The 26782-nt window shown below is 37.3% G+C and overlaps 1 protein-coding gene across 2 annotated transcripts; it reads left to right on the forward strand.

The window, feature by feature from the left end:
* The first annotated feature begins 1100 nt into the window (after window positions 1-1100).
* Window positions 1101-13827, forward strand: ezh2 (enhancer of zeste 2 polycomb repressive complex 2 subunit). 2 transcript variants are annotated; one of them, XM_079291732.1, is made up of 20 exons: window positions 1101-1428; window positions 3540-3663; window positions 4197-4217; window positions 4326-4454; window positions 4528-4647; window positions 4765-4885; window positions 5142-5330; window positions 5904-6009; window positions 6304-6467; window positions 6792-6889; window positions 7077-7614; window positions 8049-8215; window positions 8447-8582; window positions 8844-8969; window positions 9046-9224; window positions 9314-9409; window positions 10268-10349; window positions 10468-10548; window positions 10622-10706; window positions 11109-13827. In XM_079291732.1, exons 2-20 carry the CDS (start codon window positions 3547-3549, stop codon window positions 11167-11169), a joined length of 2616 nt encoding a protein of 871 aa, XP_079147858.1. In that variant the 5' UTR covers window positions 1101-1428; window positions 3540-3546; the 3' UTR covers window positions 11170-13827. The 2 variants fall into 2 exon arrangements, with proteins under 2 accessions (XP_079147858.1, XP_079147859.1); XM_079291733.1 differs by lacking the exon at window positions 4197-4217.
* The last annotated feature ends 12955 nt before the right edge of the window (window positions 13828-26782 follow it).

Consider the following 26782-nt stretch of genomic DNA (forward strand, 5'->3'; position numbering starts at 1 on the left):
CATAGAGAGTCAGTAATAAAAAAGACAAAGAGTAGCCAGCAAACAGGACACAGACCCCTAGTGGAAAGGAGGCGTCATCACAGGTTCCCTGCACCTACTGTCCACATGTCAGAGTGGGCTTGAACAAGCCACAAAAGGAGCCTCATGGCTGATTTTTATCCCCCTTTCAGTTAAATCTGACCATGTTTATTTATTTATATTTTGGAAAATGTATTTGAGGGATTCAGTTCCTGTGTGTTACCTCCGTGCACAGCTACTCAAACTGAGAAAAGAATATTTATGATGTATGAATGTGTCTGTTCTGCTGATTGACATGACTGACTTAGTGGTATTCCCCACAAAGAACAAAGAAAGAAAACAATAAAATATAGTAATGCAATAGACATACAAGAGAAGATAATTAGCAGCACATTTGTATCTTAGATAGCAGAAGTAAAAGACGATAATGGGATGTAAAATGTAAGCCGTGTCAATATATATTGTGTCTGATTTATAATATTTTGTTTGGTTTCAGTTTTTTAAAGCCCTGATACCAAAAACACTGATGAGGAAAAAAGAAAAAAATACTTAATGTGCTTGTTATACAAAATAAAAGAACATCAACTCAGAAATATATATGTTCAAATTGTATTTCCAATTACCTAGAACGCAGCATGGACACACTGTTGAGCTGTCAGCCAATGGCTGTTGAGAAGGGGAGGGGCTAAATAAACTTGGCGACCCTTTTGCTCTCTCTTGTCTGAGACCACGGAACCTCTTTCATTCACCAAACATGACAGCTGACACCAACACTAGCAAATAATTAAATACAAACCATACATCTGGTTTGTTAATAATTGAAACTGTCGCTATTATCAAGTTATTTTTATGTTTCGGTTTCTATTATGTTGACAAACGAAGAGAACAAAGAGAAACCCGGTCCACATGTTCCCGCGTTACATGCCCCTGCCGGCGCGTCCTCATTGGCTGCCACACCGACACCGCTCGACCAATCGCGCGGCATCACACTGAGAATGCCTTAACGTCGGCTCCTCTGATTGGCCCAAAGCGTTTGGCGCCTCTTGAATCCTACTGTAGCCGTAGTGGGCGGTGAATGCGAGACGGCAGTTTGAAACAGTAGCGGAAACATTGAGATTGGGAGAATTTGTTCATCCACAAACACGGTGTCTTTTATGACAGAGCCGGGTTAAACGCGGGAACTAACGGACGCTTTGTTATTCTGTTCGCCGACTCTTGGGCACGTGAAGCCGGTCTCGCGCAAAGTGGTTCTCTCCCTCCTCCCTGAAGCTAACTTGCTAGCTAGTTAGCTGCCGAGCTAACCTTACAGCTAGCACCGGAGCTAGCTAAACACAAAGGACGACTTTGGCCAGTGTTTGTCATATAAATCCCGAATCACTCTGTTGGATGAGGACGGAGACACCTGTGCAGGTAAGAGGAGCTGTCAGTGCAAAGTGTAAACTAATGGCTTCATGTTTCAGACAGTTTTATGTGCCATTAAACACATTTTGATGGGATACAAACTTGGCGACGACAAGCTATCGTTAGCTTGAAGCTTGCTTGTTATTTGTAGCTTAGCTCACCCAGTGAACATCAATAGAATATAAAGGCTTTCTTGTATATTACGACTGCTAACCTTACTCCTGATAAGTGCAATTAAAATACCGCAAACAAACATTCACAGCCCAACAAAACAGGCTCTAAAATACATAATACAATAAAATGTTTTATATAATTAGTGTTTATTACCATGAAAAGATGCAGTTGTTGCACTAGAATACGTGTTGTTATTTCAGTTGGTTTACCCATGAGAAGACAGTGTTTGGTCCTGAATTTAACATGATACTTACTAGTAGAAATACACAATCCCACAATCTCAAAATGATATTTAACTAAAAGTACAGAAATAGGCCTGTTAATAACAAACTGAAAGTAAACGTGAGGCTAATAATTTGGCAGAATATGTTCTTTTTACATGTGTAATAGTGTTGTAAATATTGTATTATTCTGTTTTTATCACTAATTAATACATGTAGGAACATTTTAATGTTTGTCAATGTGTGTAGATACTTTGTATACTTGTTGGTAGATTAGTAGTACAGTACTGCGTTATACCAAATGTTTTTGTCAATGTAAATAGTTATACGGTTAAAGAAAATGTAGTTCAATACAAAGTACAATAGTGGAGTAGAAATTAGCATAACATTGAAGTACAAAAGTACAAGTATGTTTAAATTGTTTTTCATCCTGTCAAACAACCAGGTGGATAAGGAGGATCATATAAACTCAGTTGTCAGACTAAAACTCTCGCAGACTGACTATTAATAAATCAGCCGTGTAATGAATCAAACCTCCATTCATATTATAATGTTCAGATTTAGTTGAAGCTGCTTTAGAAATGGGTCTGTTCAACTTTTAGTTGATTTTTGAGACTACAGTTTGTGGTGGAGTTGAGTTCTACCGAGATGTGGTTGTAATATTCTGTCCACATCGTTTATATCAGTGAGATATTAACCAGAACATCTCATAAACTGGCAGCTGTTCTTGGCAGACAGAGTGCTGATACAGGGTTCAACGTTAATGTTTTTCCTCACTTGCCTTTATACAAATTGTTTATTTGTTAGCAGTTATCAAATAACAACAAAGATCAATGCTAATTGTCATGTTTAATCTTATTTTAAGTAAATTAATCTGGAGTTTTATCCTCTAACCATACTCAACTAAACTCCTGTTTCCAGGATATTTGAAATGCTCATTTCCGTTTAATAAAACTAATAATACATTTAGTCTTTACCGGCCATAATTGTGCACTGTGCAACTCTCAGAAGAGACGTGAAGGAAGTGAGAGTCTTCTTCTTATCTTCGGCCATCATCAGCTCTGGAAATGTCTTTGATTTTTTTTTTTTTATCCATTTGCCCGTTGGGGATTTTTAACTGGAACTCTCCATTTTTATTTGCATACTTGGCTGCTTTTATTCTCTTGCTCAGTCCGTGTTTTTAAAGATGGCAAACTGTGTCGTGTCACTTAAGTCTTCCACGTCTCCTACAATCTCACCCACATCTAACCGGATAATACCTATCCATGACAGCCGTCTGACATGTCTAATCTAAAGTGTGAGATCTCAGTCAGACCGGTCGGCAGTGACTCACGCCGACTTCTCACTGTGTGACAGATAGATCTCGTTAATACACAATGACAGATGACTGTCATTTACACAGCAACTCATTCATTTTCTGTTCCACTTCCTCCAGTTAACAGCAGATTTGCCAAAGGAGTGAGGAAAATCCTGTCAATGTGGACATGTAAGCACAGAAGTGAGAAGTGAGGTTTTTTTTGTATGGTTGTCTTTTAGACAGCTTCCAGATATCTGAATCGCAGCCCACAGTTTAGATATTTATTTCTATTCAAATAGAAAACAGACGATTCTCGATTCCCATCCCTACGTATGTTTCAGCCCCACCTCCTGGCAAAGACTGAAAATATGGAAAATGAAAGCATTCAGTGTGGAGAAACCTTCATCCGCCTGCTGTGTGTTTTGCAGGTTGATCATGGTGCTGACAGGGAAGCGCTCGGAGAAAGGTCCCGGCATCTGGAAGAGGAGGGTGAAGTCTGAGTACATGAGGCTTCGGCAGCTCAAACGCTTCAGACGGGCCGACGAGGTCAAGGTTTGTCCAAACACACACACACAGACAGACACACTCAAAGAGACCTTCACGTCATACAGATAGTCAGATGTTTGCTAAAGGGCTGGGGCATACTGTAAACAGGCTGGTGGTCGAGGACACGCGCTCATCCAAAAATCCGAACACCGTTCTCTCATATAAACAATTTTAAATCATGTAAGCAGCAACAGGTTATGTCAGATTTGCGTGCCAACATTGCTCGCTCTCTTTTCCTCTTTACGTCAGCCGTTGTTTTGTCCTGATGTTTTGTTTATGTTTTTAACTCCCGTTCGGGGCGTTCACGTGAGACACCTTACACTTAGACCAGCGTAGCCCTAAATCCAGTGATTTGGAATAAGAGAAATGTTCATATAAAAAGTAAATGATATAGTGTTAAACTGTCCAGATGGAGAAGAGGTGGAGGCGGCAATCTGGCTGGCAGCCGGCACTTGCAGAGGCCTGCTTCTATACATCAATAATCAGACATGATGGCCACGTAGACTTGGCAGTAAAATGTTTTTATCACTTTCTTTCAGTCACTGCTTCTACAGCGGAAGGTAGCGTGAATAATCACCCGTCAACATCCTGTCATATCACGGCACATTTTTGCCTGCTGGCTGATACGTTTCTCACCGTTTATTTGAATATCTTTTCATCTCTTCCAGAGCATGTTCAACAACAACCGTCAGAAAATCATGGATCGAACTGACGTTTTGAACCAGGAGTGGAAGACCAGGCGAATCCAGCCGGCTCACATCATGACGTCTGTCTGCTCCTTAAGAGGCACCCGAGAGGTCGGTGGATTAACGGTAACGTCTCTGTCGCGGTGTTGTAGAACATGTTCTGACTGCACGGTTTTCTCTGCAGTGCACGGTGGACAGCGGTTTCTCCGAGTTCTCCAGGCAGGTCATCCCCCTGAAGACTCTGAACGCCGTGGCCTCGGTCCCGGTCATGTACTCCTGGTCGCCGCTGCAGCAGAACTTCATGGTGTGTTTGAACAACTGTATCTAGTGTCAAATGTGTTCATGTGCTTGGGCTGTAGCAGTGAAACAGTGGTCGTTGGTCCGGATCATTTTCAACCACAGCTGTGTTTTTTTGCATCAGGTGGAGGATGAGACGGTGCTCCATAACATCCCCTACATGGGAGACGAGATCCTGGACCAAGATGGTACTTTCATAGAAGAGCTCATCAAGAACTATGACGGCAAAGTCCACGGAGACAGAGGTGAGGGTCTGTGGACACACAGAGGTTAGAGGGGAGGGTGTGATGAGACGTTTATCAATATCTGAGTGTGTTAAAATGCGCGGTAGGTGAGGTCTGTGTGTCTTCCATCAGGACTAAAGGACTGGTGAGACGGTTGAACGCGATTCAGGAAGTCTGAGTAATAGAATAAATGAAAAGCTTATCGTACAACAAGACTGCACAGAAGCTCATAGCACCACGAGACATGATGTCAGAATCACGCGTCTGTGTTTCGCAGAGTGCGGCTTCATCAACGATGAGATATTCGTGGAGTTGGTCAGCTCTCTGTCGCAGTACAGCGACAACGAGGACGAGGAGGAGGAGGAGGAGGGGGAAGAGCAGGACTTCAAGGTAGAAAAGATGGAGGTGTGCGACGGCAAGGAGCGTCCAGAGGACCCCCGCAAGGACGGGCTCGTCAACAATGAGAGTAAGTCCGTCTGTGAGGTCATCGCACGGTGACTGCATGCAAACGTCTTGTTTGATGTGTTGGTTGTGAAGTTAAATCTATGCAGTCGGTACAGTTATGGAGCAAGACTTGCTTCTATAGACTTCATATGTATATATGTGTATATGTGTATATGTGTGTATATATATATATATATATATGTATACATATATATGTGTGTGTGTGTGTGTATATATATATATGTATGTATATATGTATGTATATATGTATGTATATACATATATGTATACATATATGTATACATATATGTATACATATATGTATACATATACGTATACGTGTATACGTATACGTGTATACGTATACGTGTATACGTATACGTGTATACGTGTATACGTGTATATATATATATACACATATATATACACATATACATATATATACATATACATATATATATATACACATATACATATATATATATATACATATATATATATATGTATATATATATGTATATATATATGTATATATATATATATATGTATATGTATATATATATATCGTGAAAGCGTGTTTGTGTGTCGTCTCCAGGCCGAACCAGCAGCGACGGCTCCAAGAAGTTTCCCTCTGACAAGATTTTTGAGGCCATCGCCGCCATGTTCCCCGACAAAGGCTCCACGGAGGAGCTCAAAGAGAAGTTAGTGGCTTTGTGTGGATGTGAGTGTGTTGGTGCTGTGACGATGACTGAGGGACAAGTTCATTTTTATATGAATACAGACACATCATACAGCCAATTATGGCTTTAATTTAATACAGATACGTGTGATTTCGTGCTTGTTTGACAGGATGCAGAAAGCTGAAAAACTTCCATAGAGACATACCCCACTCGGCCCGAAATGAATCACCTTGAGCAGGAGCTAAAGAGGGCTAAGCTGTCAGACTAGAAGCACCTTTTTATATATGTGTGTGTGTGTGTGTGTGTCTCTCTCAGGTACAAGGAGCTGACGGAGCAGCAGCTGCCCGGCGCGCTGCCTCCTGAATGCACGCCGAACATCGACGGTCCGAACGCTCGCTCCGTGCAGCGCGAGCAGAGCCTGCACTCCTTCCACACTCTGTTCTGCAGACGCTGCTTCAAATACGACTGCTTCCTCCACCGTTAGTGCACACACACACACACACAGACGTTATAGAGTTACCCTTTTATTCATTTAAAATAACTGAGGATGCACTGATCCGAATATGTGCCGGATACTTTGTTATCCTGAGAAAACAGGATAATTAACCCTTTATTTTTTGTTTAATTTGGTATTTAATGTGACGGGAATCCTAATATATGAAATGCGTGGAACGTTCAAATGTAACCAGCGATTTAAAATGTGTTTTTTTACATCTTTTAACGGGCAGCTTGTCTGTTAAATGTTTAGTTAGTAAAGTTTAGGTCAAAAACTAAAGCTCGTCTGATGATTTTATGTCCTTTAGCTTTCCATGCAACTCCAAACACGTATAAGCGAAAGAACCTGGAGAACCTGGTGGACAGTAAACCCTGCGGCATCGTCTGCTACATGTACCTGGTACAGGTGAGTCAGACGTTCAATAAATATCACAGCAGTGCTGTTTGTTTCTTTTAGAGTTCTGCTCACTCTGTTTCTGTCTTCACTGGTCTATTAGACAAAGAACTAGGGGGGAAAATGCAATTTTCGTATATTTATCGTAAGTATTACATGATGACAGTATTACTTTGACCTGCTACATCACTGTTCTCAGGGTGGGATGGTGAGCGAGTACCCAGCGGACGTAGTTGCAGAGCAAGCAAAGACGCCCTCCAAGCGCACGGTGGGGAGACGCCGCGGACGACTGCCCAACAGCCGGCCCGGCACCCCGTCCATGTCCTCGGAGACCAAAGACACGGACAGCGACCCCGAGGGCAGCAAAGACGACGAGCTGGTCAACGGCAAAGACGACGAGCTGGACGACGACGAGCGGGACGACGAGCGGGACGACGGCGTGCTGGTCAACGGCAAAGATGACGCGCTGGTCAACGGCAAAGACGACAAGCGGGACGACGACAAAGACGACGCGCTGGTCAACGGAAAAGACGTCGAGCGGGACAACGGCAAAGACGTCGAGCGGGACAGCGGCAAAGACGTCGAGCGGGACAGCGGCAAAGACGTCGAGCGGGACAGCGGCAAAGACGTCGAGCGGGACAGCGGCAAAGACGTAGAGCGGGACAGCGGCAAAGACGTCGAGCGGGACAGCGGCAAAGAAGACGAAGACAAGAAGGACGATAACACCAGCAGCTCAGGTACAAACTCTCACTCTGGAGTAGTAAAGTTGAAGGGTCCTCTTTGGCAAGAAGAACTCGAATCTTACCCGACTTTATCAAAGCAACATACAGAACATTCCTTGGGTTTCTCTTTCTTAACATGTTGGGAACAACAAAGTCTTGAGTTTTCTTTTTAACGTTAATAAACATCAAAGAATGTTATTGTCCCCGTCTGTCTAAATGTGTGTATGAAACACCAGCGGTTTAGAGGAAGGAGGCGGTAAGGGAGCAAGGGAAGGAGTAGCGGCTTCACCTGCATCTGCAAATATGGGCATAACTTTAGTAAAAAAAATAATTTAGTTTCCCTCCGAGTGGAAACGTTTTCCCCACCCGCTGCTAAAGTTAGTCCCGGGGGTTGTTGGTCCTCTTGGGGGAAGGTTCCCGCCCTTAGTGCTTTTGTTCTGTGTGCACAGAGGGAAACTCTCGGTGTCAGACTCCGGTGAAGATGAAGCTGATCGGCGAGGCTGAAGCGGTGGAGTGGAGCGGCGCCGAGGCTTCGCTCTTCAGGGTTCTCATCGGGACGTACTACGACAACTTCTGCGCCATCGCGCGGCTCATCGGCACGAAGACCTGCAGACAGGTGAGGCGTCAGAGACGTCTAGCTTATTGTTTAGCTCACAATATAATTGTCCACAAGTTGGTCTAAACACGGGGGAAAGGAATGATGGTTCTCATGATGCACACACTTATTTGTAGAAGTTTTAAAGCTCTCACCTGCCAAACGGACTCTAACTTCGATTTTTCCTAAAATTAAAAACTGCGCTTGTTGCCAAACATGGAGTTTAGAACGTTGTCTCGGCCGGTCCTGCAGGTTTACGAGTTCAGGGTCAAGGAGTCGAGCATCATCGCTCGGGCTCCCGCCGAAGACGAGGACACGCCGCCCAGAAAGAAGAAGAGGAAACACCGACTGTGGGCCACTCACTGCAGGAAGATCCAGCTGAAGAAAGGTCAGAGGTCCCGTCAGCGCTAGCGTTTATTAATGCCATGGTAGAAGAACTGTGAGGCTTTAATCCTCATTTCATGTCAGACAGAGAACCGTTGAAATAGTTGAGATGTTTGACTCCAGATGTCGGCATCCTCACAGCTGAGAAACCTGGAAGAAGTTGAGCGTGCCCACGGGAATAAGACGGGCGGATGAATGAGTCGGTGAAAGCCGGAGGAAAGTCTCCTGGTGAAACCTCCGGTTTAACCGCTGCACCTCTTTACAGATGGCTCGTCCAATCACGTGTACAACTACCAGCCATGTGACCACCCGCGGCAGCCCTGTGACTCATCGTGTCCCTGCGTCACGGCGCAGAACTTCTGCGAGAAGTTTTGCCAGTGCAGCTCCGAGTGTAAGAACGAACACGCGCACACACAGAGCTTTATATTCCTGCAGTGACTCGAGTTGACGTTGCTCTTCTTCCACAGGTCAGAACCGCTTCCCAGGGTGTCGGTGCAAAGCTCAGTGCAACACCAAGCAGTGTCCTTGCTACCTGGCGGTGAGGGAGTGTGACCCAGACCTCTGCCTGACATGCGGCGCCGGAGACAACTGGGACAGCAAGAACGTGTCCTGCAAGAACTGCTCCATCCAGCGAGGCGCCAAGAAGGTTTTTGCACGTTCTTTTTACCGGTAGTGTTTTTAATTTTATCTCACCGGAAGCTCAAACACCTCCTGATGTTCCTCTCTGTCTCTCAGCACCTCCTGCTGGCCCCGTCAGACGTGGCCGGTTGGGGAATCTTCATCAAAGAGCCGGTCCAGAAAAACGAGTTCATCTCAGAGTACTGTGGAGAGGTAGGACCTGCCTGCCTGTCTGTCTGTCTGTCTGTGTCTCTCTCGCTCCGTCTGTCTCTCTCGGTCTGTCTCTCTCTCCGTTTGTGTCTCTGTCTCTCCGTCTGTGTCTCTCTCCGTCTGTCTCCGTTTGTGTCTCTGTCTCTCTCTTTCTTCGTCTGTCTGTTTGTGTGTCTCCGTTTGTGTGTCTCTCTCTGTCTGTCTCTCCGTTTGTGTCTCTGTCTGTCTGTCGCTCCGTTTGTGTCTCTGTCTGTGTGTCTCTGTCTGTCTCTCTTCGTTTGTGTCTCTGTCTGTGTGTCTCCGTTTGTGTGTCTCTGTCTGTGTGTCTCCGTTTGTGTGTCTCTGTCTGTGTGTCTCTGTTTGTGTCTCTGTCTCTCTGTGTCTGTTTGTGTGTCTCTGTGTCTGTCTGTGTGTCTCTGTTTGTGTGTCTCTCTCTCTGTCTGTCTGTGTGTCTCTGTCTCTCTGTCTCTCTCTTTCTTCGTCTGTCTGTCTGTGTCTGTATCTGTCTCTCCGTCTGTCTGTCTCCGTTTGTGTCTCTGTCTCTCTCTCTCTCTGACTCTGTCTCTCCGTCAGTCTGTCTGTCTGTCTCTCTCTGTCACTTTATTTTTCTCTGAACAATGACTCATCTTTTCAGCTGCATTTCTGTGCACATTTTTGAGAATGAGATGGAAAAAAAGCCCCAAATATATTCTGTGAATGGCAAAAACGCTTCAGTAGTTTATTGAATTAAATAAACTGCACAGTGTGATGCAGAGGAAGTTTAAAATAGAGGTAATAGAAGCTCAGACTTTCTCACAATTCCTCTTCAACTGAAGAAGTGTTAAATGTGTTAAAAGTGTTCGACCTCCTCCGTGTTGGCAGATCATCTCTCAGGATGAAGCCGACCGCAGAGGGAAAGTCTACGACAAATACATGTGCAGCTTCCTCTTCAACCTCAACAACGGTATGACACACGCACACACAGCCTTTCACGTCTGCTGTTCTTTGTACGAAAGCTTTAACAGTGTGTGTGTGTGTGTGTGTGCGTGTGCGTGTGCGTGCGTGCGCGCTTCTCTCTACAGACTTTGTCGTTGACGCCACGAGGAAAGGCAACAAGATCCGCTTTGCCAACCACTCCGTGAACCCCAACTGCTATGCAAAAGGTGAGCGGGCGCGACGACTAGCGTGAGCGGCAGTCGCGGTTGAGCTTTTTGCTGACTCGTCTGTTCTGTTTAGTGATGATGGTGAACGGGGATCACAGGATCGGAATCTTCGCTAAGAGAGCCATCCAGACCGGAGAGGAGCTCTTCTTCGACTACAGGTCGGTGACCCGTTTCCAAAGAGATTAACGGATAGTTACGTTGCTCTCCTTCATTTCAGAGTCCAGCGGCCGTGAAAAGGTTAAAATATATGAAAATAAATAAATATTAGTGGAGGTAACAACAAATATAAGAAAAATACAAATCTATCTAATAGTTATTCTAGTTATCGATTAAACAAAACCCAAAAATCTTTTAAAAAATAGCAACATTCTGTTCTTTTCCACTTGAAAATCGATAAATCGATGAACACGTTTGTTGATAATTAATTTCCTTTTGACGGAGTAATCAAGTTTTGTCCTCCGCTTCGTTCATACTCGCTCCAAAGAGCTCCTAATCTAACGTGTGTGTGTGTGTGCGTGTGTGTGTGTGCGTGCGTGTGTGTGTGTGTGTGTGTGCTGCAGGTACAGCCAGGCCGACGCTCTGAAGTACGTGGGCATCGAGCGAGAGCTGGAGATCGCCTGACTCTGACTTCTACCTCCTGTGGATCAACAACAAAGGCCTTACACTCACACACAAAACAAACACGCCGTCACTTCAGGAAATCCAGACGACGTCGTCAAACCGCTAGAAAGCTTCAGGAAAACTGGGAATATTTGAAGCGGAAACTTTTGATGCTGTTTAAAAAACAACATACTTTTCATATCTGATTATCTTCTTCTGTGAACGAATGTTCTTCTTCTCGTCGAGGGTTCTTAGATCTCCTACAACCTGCCCCCCCCCATGGTGTGTTTTTGTACGCAACGCTGAGCGCCGCATCGCCGTCTGTCTGTGGAGCAGCAGGTCGATCACAAAGCAGCGTCGCAGCAGATCCAGATGTTTTACAGCGTTCAGGCTATTGAGGAAGTTCATCGGCATCATGATCGATCATCGTCATCACACTGGTTCCACAGGTTTATGTTTAAACTGAATATTCTTTGGGTTTGGACTGTTGTTCGTTCAAAATAATACATTTAAAAAAATCACGTTTTACAGACTGAAATATTTATTTATTCATGGAGAACATCTGCAGATCAATCAATAATGGAAACGATTAAGATTCAGTTACTGGACAACATGTGTTACAAACTTTGTCTTGAGATGAGGCCTGAAACTATTTATTTTGTTAATCTGTGAAGTTCAACAGTTCAGTTTACAGTGATTTTAAAACGGAGAAGTCAGATTGTTTTTGTTTGATAATGTATACATTTTTTTTAAAGTAATTTATCAGATCTTTAGATCTCCAAAAAGACTATTTTGTTCCTCGGTCAAAGTCGTTTCACAAAACAAATTTCAGTCTCTGAAACTTAACGCTTTTGCTCGGTGATGACAGGAAGTCGTCGTCATCCTTTCACTGTAAAAGCACCAGCAAACATGTCAGAGAGCTCGACGTTTAACGTCTGAACTCGTTTGTTTCCTGGAGAGACTCTGCTTTGTGACGCCGCCGACGCTGCTTCAGGTGCTAATGAGAAAAAACGAAACCAGCACTACTTTCACCAAACTCAACCAAAAGCACACATGGCTTCATTCATGTCCTGCTGTCTCCCCCGCCTGTTACAAGCAGCAGCGCTGCGCTCTACTCGTACCGAGTCTCTCGGATATTATTTGATCATGTAAAAAAGCAGCAAATCTTCACATTTAATGAGCCGGAGAATCGCGTCATTCGAACAATCCGTTTCATTGTTTCAGCTCTGAATTCTTGGAAGAATTGCAGAAAAATTTAAACTTCCAAATCTCACATGTGAGGAGATGAGTTAACCGTCTCTGTGGATCCTTTAACTGAGAGAGTTTAAGTTTACAAAGTCAAGAATGTTTTCCTCTCAGATGATTCAATATTTCAAGACCTCACGATGTGTAATTACACATGCAGAACATTTAATCTGTTTCAATCAATCATTGTCAATTACTTTGTCTTTTCTGCTGCACACTTAAGTTCCTCTAAAATAACTCGTAGTAATTGATTCATGAACTAATTAATTGATGAGTACGAGTGGAGCGCAGTGAAAAACGTAAATGTTAAATAGTCCTGATGTGATTGTAGATGTCTGAGCCTCACTTTCTCTCTCTGCTGTCTGTCTGTGTCTCTCTCTGCTGTCTCTGCTGTGCCTTGAGTCCTGAACTCAACAGTCTGATTTTTAAACGTTCTTCGTGACGTCCTCACAGAGGATCCTCTTTCCTCACTTTCTCCTCCTCGTGATGTCCGATCAGTATAAATAGAATCTGCACCGTTCTCTTTCCTCTTGTTGAATAAGCCTTTTTATTAATAACGTACCAACAATCACACTTTTGACTCTCTCTCTCTCTCTCTCTCGTTTTCTCTGATGTGAATTCTGGTGCTCAGAAGAAGTCTTTCTGTCTGACGTGAAGCAATACAGCCTCTTCTTCTTCTTCTTCTTCTTCGACTCTTACACCTGTGATTTAATACAAACTTCACAGAGACGTGGACGTCTCATGGTGCTGTGATGTCTGTAGTTTTTCAGATGAGACTCTGAAACCTGGTGCTTCTCTCTCTCGGGGGGGTTTCCTACACAAAGTACTGAGGTTTTTTGGGAAAATCAAGTCAGGAGAAACTGGATTTAGTGACTTATGTGCATGAAAAAATGGTCAAACAACGATTTTCTGACCACAATCTGGTGAAATGTGTAGGAACCCTTTTGTTTTTTATATAACCTATAGCCTTCACCATGTCCACGGTGTTGATGCATTTATTTGGGGTGTGATTTGCATTTAAAAGATGAAAGAACCAGTGATTCATCCCAAAAACAACCTCCACAGCAGCTGGTTTCTAAATATGTCGCTCAGTGAAATCCGCTCCGGTGGAGTTTTGATTTAACTAAAACCAGCAACTTTAAAAGGTTCGTCTGTAAATGTGAGGGCTGAGTAACGAAACACACCTCTGAAGTATTCACGTGTTTAAACAATTAATGTTTGGGGGGGGGGAAAGCTGAAAGACATTGATTCGATTGATGCAGCCGTTGTTACGCGGCGCTTGTTGAAATCTAAACTGCAGGTTTTGAATCTTTTCACTCTTCTTCTTGTGAAACAAGGACCACTCGTTCTCCGATGACACAGGTGCTGATTTTTGTAATGTTTACAGGGATTTTGTTGTTCAACGTGATGCAGATTAAAATATTATGAACGGATGATTTCTTCTTTGTTTTGGTTCAAACATCTGGTTTGAAACAGAGTAGTAACTGCTTTAGGGAGTTTTTGGAGAGTAGCATTTAAAACTTGCTTTTAGTAGTTTGTATTTTTTAATTAATGTGCAGTTTTCTATTTGAGCAGGGTGTTGGAAGGTTTCTTCCAGTATCAAAAGTTAATGAATTTAGCGTAATTATAACTTAATCATAGTTAATGACAATTTCACACGAATGTCCAAAATGATAAACGAATGAAGTGATGACATTTTGAAATTCAATGATATTTTGAATGACACGTTTTTCAAAAGTCATAGTATATCGTGTCAAAGTTTAAAAAAGTCATAGTATAGCGTGTCGAAAAGTAAAAAAAAAGTCATAGTATAGCGTGTCGAAAAGTAAAAAAATAAGTCATAGTATAGCGTGTCGAAAAGTTAAAAAAAAGTCATAGCATAGCGTGTCGAAAAGTTACAAAAAAGTCATAGTATAGCGTGTCGAAAAGTTAAAAAAAGTCATAGTATAGCGTGTCGAAAAGTTAAAAAAAAGTCATAGTATAGCGTGTCGAAACGTTAAAAAAAGTCATCGTATAGCGTGTCGAAAAGTTAAAAAAAGTCATAGTATAGCGTGTCGAAAAGTTTAAAAAAGTCATAGCATAGCGTGTCGAAAAGTTAAAAAAAGTCATAGTATAGCGTGTCGAAAAGTAAAAAAAAAGTCATAGTATAGCGTGTCGAAACGTTAAAAAAAGTCATAGTATAGCGTGTCGAAAAGTAAAAAAAAAGTCATAGTATAGCGTGTCGAAACGTTAAAAAAAGTCATAGTATAGCGTGTCGAAAAGTTAAAAAAAGTCATAGTATAGCGTGTCGAAAAGTTAAAAAAGTCATAGTATAGCGTGTCAAAGTTTAAGTCATAGTATAGCGTGTCGAAAAGTTACAAAAAAGTCAGAGTATAGCGTGTCGAAAAGTTAAAAAAGTCATAGTATAGCGTGTCGAAAAGTTTTTAAAAAAGTCATAGTATAGCGTGTCGAAAAGTTTTTAAAAAAGTCATAGTATAGCGTGTCGAAAAGTTAAAAAAGTCATAGTATAGCGTGTCGAAAAGTTAAAAAAAGTCATAGTATAGCGTGTCGAAAAGTTTAAAAAAGTCATAGCATAGCGTGTCGAAAAGTTAAAAAAAGTCATAGTATAGCGTGTCGAAAAGTAAAAAAAAAGTCATAGTATAGCGTGTCGAAAAGTAAAAAAAAAGTCATAGTATAGCGTGTCGAAACGTTAAAAAAAGTCATAGTATAGCGTGTCGAAAAGTTAAAAAAAGTCATAGTATAGCGTGTCGAAAAGTTAAAAAAGTCATAGTATAGCGTGTCAAAGTTTAAGTCATAGTATAGCGTGTCGAAAAGTTACAAAAAAGTCAGAGTATAGCGTGTCGAAAAGTTAAAAAAGTCATAGTATAGCGTGTCGAAAAGTTTTTAAAAAAGTCATAGTATAGCGTGTCGAAAAGTTTTTAAAAAAGTCATAGTATAGCGTGTCGAAAAGTTAAAAAAGTCATAGTATAGCGTGTCGAAAAATTTTAAAAAGTCATAGTATAGCATGTCGAAAAGTAAAAAAAAAGTCATAGTATAGCGTGTCGAAAAGTTAAAAAAAGTCATAGTATAGCGTGTCGAAAAGTTACAAAAAAAGTCATAGTATAGCGTGTCGAAACGTTACAAAAAAAGTCATAGCATAGCGTGTCGAAAAGTTAAAAAAAAGTCATAGTATAGCGTGTCGAAACGTTAAAAAAAGTCATCGTATAGCGTGTCGAAAAGTTAAAAAAAGTCATAGTATAGCGTGTCGAAAAGTTTAAAAAAGTCATAGCATAGCGTGTCGAAAAGTTAAAAAAAGTCATAGTATAGCGTGTCGAAAAGTAAAAAAAAAGTCATAGTATAGCGTGTCGAAAAGTAAAAAAAAAGTCATAGTATAGCGTGTCGAAACGTTAAAAAAAGTCATCGTATAGCGTGTCGAAAAGTTAAAAAAAGTCATAGTATAGCGTGTCGAAAAGTTTAAAAAAGTCATAGCATAGCGTGTCGAAAAGTTAAAAAAAGTCATAGTATAGCGTGTCGAAAAGTAAAAAAAAAGTCATAGTATAGCGTGTCGAAAAGTAAAAAAAAAGTCATAGTATAGCGTGTCGAAACGTTAAAAAAAGTCATAGTATAGCGTGTCGAAAAGTTAAAAAAAGTCATAGTATAGCGTGTCGAAAAGTTAAAAAAGTCATAGTATAGCGTGTCAAAGTTTAAGTCATAGTATAGCGTGTCGAAAAGTTACAAAAAAGTCAGAGTATAGCGTGTCGAAAAGTTAAAAAAGTCATAGTATAGCGTGTCGAAAAGTTTTTAAAAAAGTCATAGTATAGCGTGTCGAAAAGTTTTTAAAAAAGTCATAGTATAGCGTGTCGAAAAGTTAAAAAAGTCATAGTATAGCGTGTCGAAAAATTTTAAAAAGTCATAGTATAGCATGTCGAAAAGTAAAAAAAAAGTCATAGTATAGCGTGTCGAAAAGTTAAAAAAAGTCATAGTATAGCGTGTCGAAAAGTTACAAAAAAAGTCATAGTATAGCGTGTCGAAAAGTTACAAAAAAAGTCATAGCATAGCGTGTCGAAAAGTTAAAAAAAAGTCATAGTATAGCGTGTCGAAACGTTAAAAAAAGTCATCGTATAGCGTGTCGAAAAGTTAAAAAAAGTCATAGTATAGCGTGTCGAAAAGTTTAAAAAAGTCATAGCATAGCGTGTCGAAAAGTTAAAAAAAGTCATAGTATAGCGTGTCGAAAAGTTAAAAAAAAGTCATAGTATAGCGTGTCGAAAAGTAAAAAAAAAGTCATAGTATAGCGTGTCGAAACGTTAAAAAAAGTCATAGTATAGCGTGTCGAAAAGTTAAAAAAAGTCATAGTATAGCGTGTCGAAAAGTTAAAAAAGTCATAGTATAGCGTGTCAAAGTTTAAGTCATAGTATAGCGTGTCGAAAAGTTAAAAAAGTCATAGTATAGCGTGTCGAAAAGTTTTTAAAAAAGTCATAGTATAGCGTGTCGAAAAGTTTTAAAAAAAAGTCATAGTATAGCGTGTCGAAAAGTTAAAAAAGTCATAGTATAGCGTGTCGAAAAATTTTAAAAAGTCATAGTATAGCATGTCGAAAAGTAAAAAAAAAGTCATAGTATAGCGTGTCGAAAAGTTTAAAAAAGTCATAGTATAGCGTGTCGAAAAGTTACAAAAAAAGTCATAGTATAGCGTGTCGAAAAGTTACAAAAAAAGTCATAGCATAGCGTGTCGAAAAGTAAAAAAAGTCATAGTATAGCGTGTCGAAAAGTTTAAAAAAGTCATAGTATAGCGTGTCAAAGTTTAAGTCATAGTATAGCGTGTCGAAAAGTTACAAAAAAAGTCATAGTATAGCGTGTCGAAAAGTTTAAAAAAAAGTCATAGTATAGCGTGTCGAAAAGTTAAAAAAAAGTCATAGTATAGCGTGTCGAAAAGTTAAAAAAAAGTCATAGTATAGCGTGTCGAAAAGTTTAAAAAAAGTCATAGTATAGCGTGTCGAAAAGTTTTTAAAAAAGTCATAGTATAGCGTGTCGAAAAGTTAAAAAAAAGTCATAGTATAGCGTGTCGAAAAGTAAAAAAAAAGTCATAGTATAGCGTGTCGAAACGTTAAAAAAAGTCATAGTATAGCGTGTCGAAAAGTTAAAAAAAGTCATAGTATAGCGTGTCGAAAAGTTAAAAAAGTCATAGTATAGCGTGTCAAAGTTTAAGTCATAGTATAGCGTGTCGAAAAGTTACAAAAAAGTCAGAGTATAGCGTGTCGAAAAGTTAAAAAAGTCATAGTATAGCGTGTCGAAAAGTTTTTAAAAAAGTCATAGTATAGCGTGTCGAAAAGTTTTTAAAAAAGTCATAGTATAGCGTGTCGAAAAGTTAAAAAAGTCATAGTATAGCGTGTCGAAAAATTTTAAAAAGTCATAGTATAGCATGTCGAAAAGTAAAAAAAAAGTCATAGTATAGCGTGTCGAAAAGTTAAAAAAAGTCATAGTATAGCGTGTCGAAAAGTTACAAAAAAAGTCATAGTATAGCGTGTCGAAAAGTTACAAAAAAAGTCATAGCATAGCGTGTCGAAAAGTAAAAAAAAAGTCATAGTATAGCGTGTCGAAACGTTAAAAAAAGTCATCGTATAGCGTGTCGAAAAGTTAAAAAAGTCATAGTATAGCGTGTCGAAAAGTTTAAAAAAGTCATAGCATAGCGTGTCGAAAAGTTAAAAAAAGTCATAGTATAGCGTGTCGAAAAGTAAAAAAAAAGTCATAGTATAGCGTGTCGAAAAGTAAAAAAAAAGTCATAGTATAGCGTGTCGAAACGTTAAAAAAAGTCATAGTATAGCGTGTCGAAAAGTTAAAAAAAGTCATAGTATAGCGTGTCGAAAAGTTAAAAAAGTCATAGTATAGCGTGTCAAAGTTTAAGTCATAGTATAGCGTGTCGAAAAGTTACAAAAAAGTCAGAGTATAGCGTGTCGAAAAGTTAAAAAAGTCATAGTATAGCGTGTCGAAAAGTTTTTAAAAAAGTCATAGTATAGCGTGTCGAAAAGTTTTTAAAAAAGTCATAGTATAGCGTGTCGAAAAGTTAAAAAAGTCATAGTATAGCGTGTCGAAAAATTTTAAAAAGTCATAGTATAGCATGTTGAAAAGTTAAAAAAAAGTCATAGTATAGCGTGTCGAAAAGTTAAAAAAAGTCATAGTATAGCGTGTCGAAAAGTTACAAAAAAAGTCATAGTATAGCGTGTCGAAAAGTTACAAAAAAAGTCATAGCATAGCGTGTCGAAAAGTAAAAAAAGTCATAGTATAGCGTGTCGAAAAGTTTAAAAAAGTCATAGTATAGCGTGTCAAAGTTTAAGTCATAGTATAGCGTGTCGAAAAGTTACAAAAAAAGTCATAGTATAGCGTGTCGAAAAGTTTTAAAAAAAGTCATAGTATAGCGTGTCGAAAAGTTAAAAAAAAGTCATAGTATAGCGTGTCGAAAAGTTAAAAAAAAGTCATAGTATAGCGTGTCGAAAAGTTTAAAAAAAGTCATAGTATAGCGTGTCGAAAAGTTTTTAAAAAAGTCATAGTATAGCGTGTCGAAAAGTTAAAAAAAAGTCATAGTATAGCGTGTCGAAAAGTTAAAAAAAAGTCATAGTATAGCGTGTCGAAAAGTTTTAAAAAAAGTCATAGTATAGCGTGTCGAAAAGTTAAAAAAAAGTCATAGTATAGCGTGTCGAAAAGTTAAAAAAAAGTCATAGTATAGCGTGTCGAAAAGTTAAAAAAAAGTCATAGTATAGCGTGTCGAAAAGTTTAAAAAAGTCATCGTATAGCGTGTCGAAAAGTTTAAAAAAGTCATAGTATAGCGTGTCGAAAAGTTAAAAAAAGTCATAGTATAGCGTGTCGAAAAGTTAAAAAATAAGTCATAGTATAGCGTGTCGAAAAGTAAAAAAAAAGTCATAGTATAGCGTGTCGAAAAGTTACAAAAAAAGTCATAGTATAGCGTGTCGAAAAGTTAAAAAATAAGTCATAGTATAGCGTGTCGAAAAGTTAAAAAAAGTCATAGTATAGCGTGTCGAAAAGTTACAAAAAAAGTCATAGTATAGCGTGTCGAAAAGTAAAAAAAAGTCATAGTATAGCATGTCGAAAAGTTACAAAAAAAGTCATAGTATAGCGTGTCGAAAAGTAAAAAAAAGTCATAGTATAGCATGTCGAAAAGTTACAAAAAAAGTCATAGTATAGCGTGTCGAAAAGTAAAAAAAAGTCATAGTATAGCGTGTCGAAAAGTTAAAAAAAAGTCATAGTATAGCGTGTCGAAAAGTTTAAAAAAAGTCATAGTATAGCGTGTCGAAAAGTTAAAAAAAGTCATAGTATAGCGTGTCGAAAAGTTAAAAAAAGTCATAGTATAGCGTGTCGAAAAGTTTAAAAAAAGTCATAGTATAGCGTGTCGAAAAGTTTAAAAAAAGTCATAGTATAGCGTGTCGAAAAGTTAAAAAAAGTCATAGTATAGCGTGTCGAAAAGTTAAAAAAAGTCATAGTATAGCGTGTCGAAAAGTTTAAAAAAGTCATAGCATAGCGTGTCGAAAAGTAAAAAAAAAAGTCATAGTATAGCGTGTCGAAAAGTTAAAAAAGTCATAGTATAGCGTGTCGAAAAGTAAAAAAAAAGTCATAGTATAGCGTGTCGAAACGTTAAAAAAAGTCATCGTATAGCGTGTCGAAAAGTTAAAAAAAGTCATAGTATAGCGTGTCGAAAAGTTTTAAAAAGTCATAGCATAGCGTGTCGAAAAGTTACAAAAAAGTCATAGTATAGCGTGTCGAAAAGTTAAAAAAGTCATAGTATAGCGTGTCAAAGTTTAAGTCATAGTATAGCGTGTCGAAAAGTTACAAAAAAGTCAGAGTATAGCGTGTCGAAAAGTTAAAAAAGTCATAGTATAGCGTGTCGAAAAGTTTTTAAAAAAGTCATAGTATAGCGTGTCGAAAAGTTTTTAAAAAAGTCATAGTATAGCGTGTCGAAAAGTTAAAAAAGTCATAGTATAGCGTGTCGAAAAATTTTAAAAAGTCATAGTATAGCATGTCGAAAAGTTAAAAAAAAGTCATAGTATAGCGTGTCGAAAAGTTAAAAAAAGTCATAGTATAGCGTGTCGAAAAGTTTAAAAAAGTCATAGCATAGCGTGTCGAAAAGTAAAAAAAAAGTCATAGTATAGCGTGTCGAAAAGTTAAAAAAGTCATAGTATAGCGTGTCGAAAAGTTTAAAAAAGTCATAGTATAGCGTGTCAAAGTTTAAGTCATAGTATAGCGTGTCGAAAAGTTACAAAAAAAGTCATAGTATAGCGTGTCGAAAAGTTTTTAAAAAAGTCATAGTATAGCGTGTCGAAAAGTTAAAAAAAAGTCATAGTATAGCGTGTCGAAAAGTTAAAAAAAAGTCATAGTATAGCGTGTCGAAAAGTTTAAAAAAAGTCATAGTATAGCGTGTCGAAAAGTTTTTAAAAAAGTCATAGTATAGCGTGTCGAAAAGTTAAAAAAAAGTCATAGTATAGCGTGTCGAAAAGTTAAAAAAAAGTCATAGTATAGCGTGTCGAAAAGTTTTTAAAAAAGTCATAGTATAGCGTGTCGAAAAGTAAAAAAAAAGTCATAGTATAGCGTGCCGAAAAGTTAAAAAAAAGTCATAGTATAGCGTGTCGAAAAGTTAAAAAAAAGTCATAGTATAGCGTGTCGAAAAGTTTAAAAAAGTCATCGTATAGCGTGTCGAAAAGTTTAAAAAAGTCATAGTATAGCGTGTCGAAAAGTTTAAAAAAGTCATAGTATAGCGTGTCGAAAAGTTAAAAAATAAGTCATAGTATAGCGTGTCGAAAAGTAAAAAAAAAGTCATAGTATAGCGTGTCGAAAAGTTACAAAAAAAGTCATAGTATAGCGTGTCGAAAAGTTAAAAAATAAGTCATAGTATAGCGTGTCGAAAAGTTAAAAAAAGTCATAGTATAGCGTGTCGAAAAGTTACAAAAAAAGTCATAGTATAGCGTGTCGAAAAGTAAAAAAAAGTCATAGTATAGCATGTCGAAAAGTTACAAAAAAAGTCATAGTATAGCGTGTCGAAAAGTAAAAAAAAGTCATAGTATAGCGTGTCGAAAAGTTACAAAAAAAGTCATAGTATAGCGTGTCGAAAAGTTACAAAAAAAGTCATAGTATAGCGTGTCGAAAAGTAAAAAAAAGTCATAGTATAGCGTGTCGAAAAGTAAAAAAAAAGTCATAGTATAGCGTGTCGAAAAGTTTAAAAAAAGTCATAGTATAGCGTGTCGAAAAGTTAAAAAAAGTCATAGTATAGCGTGTCGAAAAGTTAAAAAAGTCATAGTATAGCGTGTCGAAAAGTTAAAAAAAAGTCATAGTATAGCGTGTCGAAAAGTTTAAAAAAAGTCATAGTATAGCGTGTCGAAAAGTTAAAAAAAGTCATAGTATAGCGTGTCGAAAAGTTAAAAAAAGTCATAGTATAGCGTGTCGAAAAGTTTAAAAAAGTCATAGCATAGCGTGTCGAAAAGTTAAAAAAAAGTCATAGTATAGCGTGTCGAAAAGTTAAAAAAGTCATAGTATAGCGTGTCGAAAAGTTAAAAAAAGTCATAGTATAGCGTGTCGAAAAGTTACAAAAAAAGTCATAGCATAGCGTGTCGAAAAGTAAAAAAAGTCATAGTATAGCGTATCGAAAAGTTAAAAAAAAGGTCATAGTATAGCGTGTCGAAAAGTTTAAAAAAGTCATAGTATAGCGTGTCAAAGTTTAAGTCATAGTATAGCGTGTCGAAAAGTTACAAAAAAAGTCATAGTATAGCGTGTCGAAAAGTTTAAAAAAAAGTCATAGTATAGCGTGTCGAAAAGTTAAAAAAAGTCATAGTATAGCGTGTCGAAAAGTTTAAAAAAAGTCATAGTATAGCGTGTCGAAAAGTTTTAAAAAGTCATAGTATAGCGTGTCGAAAAGTAAAAAAATAAGTCATAGTATAGCGTGTCGAAAAGTTAAAAGAAAGTCATAGCATAGCGTGTCGAAAAGTTAAAAAATAAGTCATAGTATAGCGTGTCGAAAAGTTACAAAAAAAGTCATAGTATAGCGTGTCGAAAAGTAAAAAAAAAGTCATAGTATAGCGTGTCGAAAAGTTTAAAAGAAGTCATAGTATAGCATGTCGAAAAGTTTAAAAAAGTCATAGTATAGCGTGTCGAAAAGTTTAAAAGAAGTCATAGTATAGCATGTCGAAAAGTTTAAAAAAGTCATAGTATAGCATGTCGAAAAGTTTAAAAAAGTCATAGTATAGCGTGTCGAAAAGTTTAAAAGAAGTCATAGTATAGCATGTCGAAAAGTTTAAAAAAGTCATAGTATAGCGTGTCGAAAAGTTACAAAAAAAGTCATAGTATAGCGTGTCGAAAAGTTACAAAAAAAGTCATAGCATAGCGTGTCGAAAAGTAAAAAAAAGTCATAGTATAGCGTATCGAAAAGTTAAAAAAAGGTCATAGTATAGCGTGTCGAAAAGTTTAAAAAAGTCATAGTATAGCGTGTCAAAGTTTAAGTCATAGTATAGCGTGTCGAAAAGTTACAAAAAAAGTCATAGTATAGCGTGTCGAAAAGAGAAAAAAAAAGTCATAGTATAGCGTGTCGAAAAGTAAAAAAAAAGTCATAGTATAGCATGTCGAAAAGTTACAAAAAAAGTCATAGTATAGCGTGTCGAAAAGTAAAAAAAAGTCATAGTATAGCCTGTCGAAAAGTAAAAAAAAAGTCATAGTATAGCGTGTCGAAAAGTTTAAAAAAAGTCATAGTATAGCGTGTCGAAAAGTTAAAAAAAGTCATCGTATAGCGTGTCGAAAAGTTTAAAAAAAGTCATAGTATAGCATGTCGAAAAGTTTTAAAAAAGTCATAGTATAGCGTGTCGAAAAATTTAAAAAAGTCATAGTATAGCATGTCGAAAAGTTTAAAAAAAGTCATAGTATAGCATGTCGAAAAGTTTAAAAAAAGTCATAGTATAGCGTGTCGAAAAGTTTAAAAGAAGTCATAGTATAGCATGTCGAAAAGTAAAAAAAAAGTCATAGTATAGCGTGTCGAAAAGTTTAAAAGAAGTCATAGTATAGCATGTCGAAAAGTTTAAAAAAGTCATAGTATAGCGTGTCGAAAAGTTACAAAAAAAGTCATAGTATAGCGTGTCGAAAAGTTACAAAAAAAGTCATAGCATAGCGTGTCGAAAAGTAAAAAAAAGTCATAGTATAGCGTATCGAAAAGTTTAAAAAAGGTCATAGTATAGCGTGTCGAAAAGTTTAAAAAAGTCATAGTATAGCGTGTCAAAGTTTAAGTCATAGTATAGCGTGTCGAAAAGTTACAAAAAAAGTCATAGTATAGCGTGTCGAAAAGTTTAAAAAAAAGTCATAGTATAGCGTGTCGAAAAGTAAAAAAAAGTCATAGTATAGCGTGTCGAAAAGTAAAAAAAAAGTCATAGTATAGCATGTCGAAAAGTTACAAAAAAAGTCATAGTATAGCGTGTCGAAAAGTAAAAAAAAGTCATAGTATAGCGTGTCGAAAAGTTTAAAAAAAGTCATAGTATAGCGTGTCGAAAAGTTTAAAAAAGTCATCGTATAGCGTGTCGAAAAGTTTAAAAAAAGTCATAGTATAGCATGTCGAAAAGTTTAAAAAAAGTCATAGTATAGCGTGTCGAAAAGTTTAAAAAAAGTCATAGTATAGCGTGTCGAAAAATTTAAAAAAGTCATAGTATAGCATGTCGAAAAGTTTAAAAAAAGTCATAGTATAGCGTGTCGAAAAGTTAAAAAAAGTCATAGTATAGCGTGTCGAAAAATTTAAAAAAAGTCATAGTATAGCGTGTCAAAGTTAAAAAAAAAAGTCATAGCACAGCGTGTCGAAAAGTAAAATAAAATTCATAGTATAGCGTGTCGAAAAGTAAAAAAAAGTCATAGTATAGCGTGTCGAAAAGTTAAAAAAGTAATAGTATAGCGTGTCGAAAAGTAAAAAAAAGTCATAGTATAGCGTGTCGAAAAGTTACAAAAAAAGTCATAGTATAGCGTGCCGAAAAGTAAAAAAAAGTCATAGTATAGCGTATCGAAAAGTTAAAAAAAGGTCATAGTATAGCGTGTCGAAAAGTTACAAAAAAGTCATAGTATAGCGTATCGAAAAGTAAAAAAAAGGTCATAGTATAGCGTGTCGAAAAGTTACAAAAAAAGTCATAGTATAGCGTGTCGAAAAGTTTAAAAAAAGTCATAGTATAGCGTGTCGAAAAGTTACAAAAAAAGTCATAGTATAGCGTGTCGAAAAGTTTAAAAAAAGTCATAGTATAGCGTGTCGAAAAGTTACAAAAAAAGTCATAGTATAGCGTGTCGAAAAGTTAAAAAAAAGTCATAGTATAGCGTGTCGAAAAGTTACAAAAAAAGTCATAGTATAGCGTGTCGAAAAGTTAAAAAAAAGTCATAGTATAGCGTGTCGAAAAGTTACAAAACAAGTCATAGTATAGCGTGTCAAAAAGTAAAAAAAAAGTCATAGTATAGCGTGTCGAAAAGTTAAAAAAAAGTCATAGTATAGCGTGTCGAAAAGTTTAAAAGAAGTCATAGTATAGCATGTCGAAAAGTTTAAAAAAGTCATAGTATAGCGTATCGAAAAGTTTAAAAAAGGTCATAGTATAGCGTGTCGAAAAGTTTAAAAAAGTCATAGTATAGCGTGTCAAAGTTTAAGTCATAGTATAGCGTGTCGAAAAGTTTAAAAAAAGTCATAGTATAGCGTGTCGAAAAGTTTAAAAAAAGTCATAGTATAGCGTGTCGAAAAGTTAAAAAAAAGTCATAGTATAGCGTGTCGAAAAGTTAAAAAAGTAATAGTATAGCGTGTCGAAAAGTAAAAAAAAGTCATAGTATAGCGTGTCGAAAAGTTACAAAAAAAGTCATAGTATAGCGTGCCGAAAAGTAAAAAAAAGTCATAGTATAGCGTATCGAAAAGTTAAAAAAAGGTCATAGTATAGCGTGTCGAAAAGTTACAAAAAAGTCATAGTATAGCGTATCGAAAAGTAAAAAAAAAGGTCATAGTATAGCGTGTCGAAAAGTTACAAAAAAAGTCATAGTATAGCGTGTCGAAAAGTTACAAAAAAAGTCATAGTATAGCGTGTCGAAAAGTTTAAAAAAAGTCATAGTATAGCGTGTCGAAAAGTTACAAAAAAAGTCATAGTATAGCGTGTCGAAAAGTTAAAAAAAAGTCATAGTATAGCGTGTCGAAAAGTTACAAAAAAAGTCATAGTATAGCGTGTCGAAAAGTTAAAAAAAAGTCATAGTATAGCGTGTCGAAAAGTTACAAAACAAGTCATAGTATAGCGTGTCAAAAAGTTAAAAAAAAGTCATAGTATAGCGTGTCGAAAAGTTAAAAAAAAGTCATAGTATAGCGTGTCGAAAAGTTTAAAAAAGTCATAGTATAGCGTGTCGAAAAGTTACAAAAAAAGTCATAGTATAGCGTGTCGAAAAGTTACAAAAAAAGTCATAGCATAGCGTGTCGAAAAGTTACAAAAAAAGTCATAGCATAGCGTGTCGAAAAGTAAAAAAAAGTCATAGTATAGCGTGTCAAAAAGTTACAAAAAAAGTCATAGTATAGCGTGTCGAAAAGTTAAAAAAAAGTCATAGTATAGCGTGTCGAAAAGTTACAAAAAAAGTCATAGTATAGCGTGTCGAAAAGTTAAAAAAAAGTCATAGTATAGCGTGTCGAAAAGTTACAAAACAAGTCATAGTATAGCGTGTCAAAAAGTAAAAAAAAAGTCATAGTATAGCGTGTCGAAAAGTTAAAAAAAAGTCATAGTATAGCGTGTCGAAAAGTTTAAAAGAAGTCATAGTATAGCATGTCGAAAAGTTTAAAAAAGTCATAGTATAGCGTATCGAAAAGTTTAAAAAAGGTCATAGTATAGCGTGTCGAAAAGTTTAAAAAAGTCATAGTATAGCGTGTCAAAGTTTAAGTCATAGTATAGCGTGTCGAAAAGTTTAAAAAAAGTCATAGTATAGCGTGTCGAAAAGTTAAAAAAAAGTCATAGTATAGCGTGTCGAAAAGTTAAAAAAGTAATAGTATAGCGTGTCGAAAAGTAAAAAAAAGTCATAGTATAGCGTGTCGAAAAGTTACAAAAAAAGTCATAGTATAGCGTGCCGAAAAGTAAAAAAAAGTCATAGTATAGCGTATCGAAAAGTTAAAAAAAGGTCATAGTATAGCGTGTCGAAAAGTTACAAAAAAGTCATAGTATAGCGTATCGAAAAGTAAAAAAAAGGTCATAGTATAGCGTGTCGAAAAGTTACAAAAAAAGTCATAGTATAGCGTGTCGAAAAGTTTAAAAAAAGTCATAGTATAGCGTGTCGAAAAGTTACAAAAAAAGTCATAGTATAGCGTGTCGAAAAGTTTAAAAAAAGTCATAGTATAGCGTGTCGAAAAGTTACAAAAAAAGTCATAGTATAGCGTGTCGAAAAGTTA

Source organism: Melanostigma gelatinosum, assembly GCF_949748355.1.
Source record: "Melanostigma gelatinosum genome assembly, chromosome: 20".
Taxonomy (NCBI): Eukaryota; Metazoa; Chordata; class Actinopteri; order Perciformes; family Zoarcidae; genus Melanostigma; species Melanostigma gelatinosum.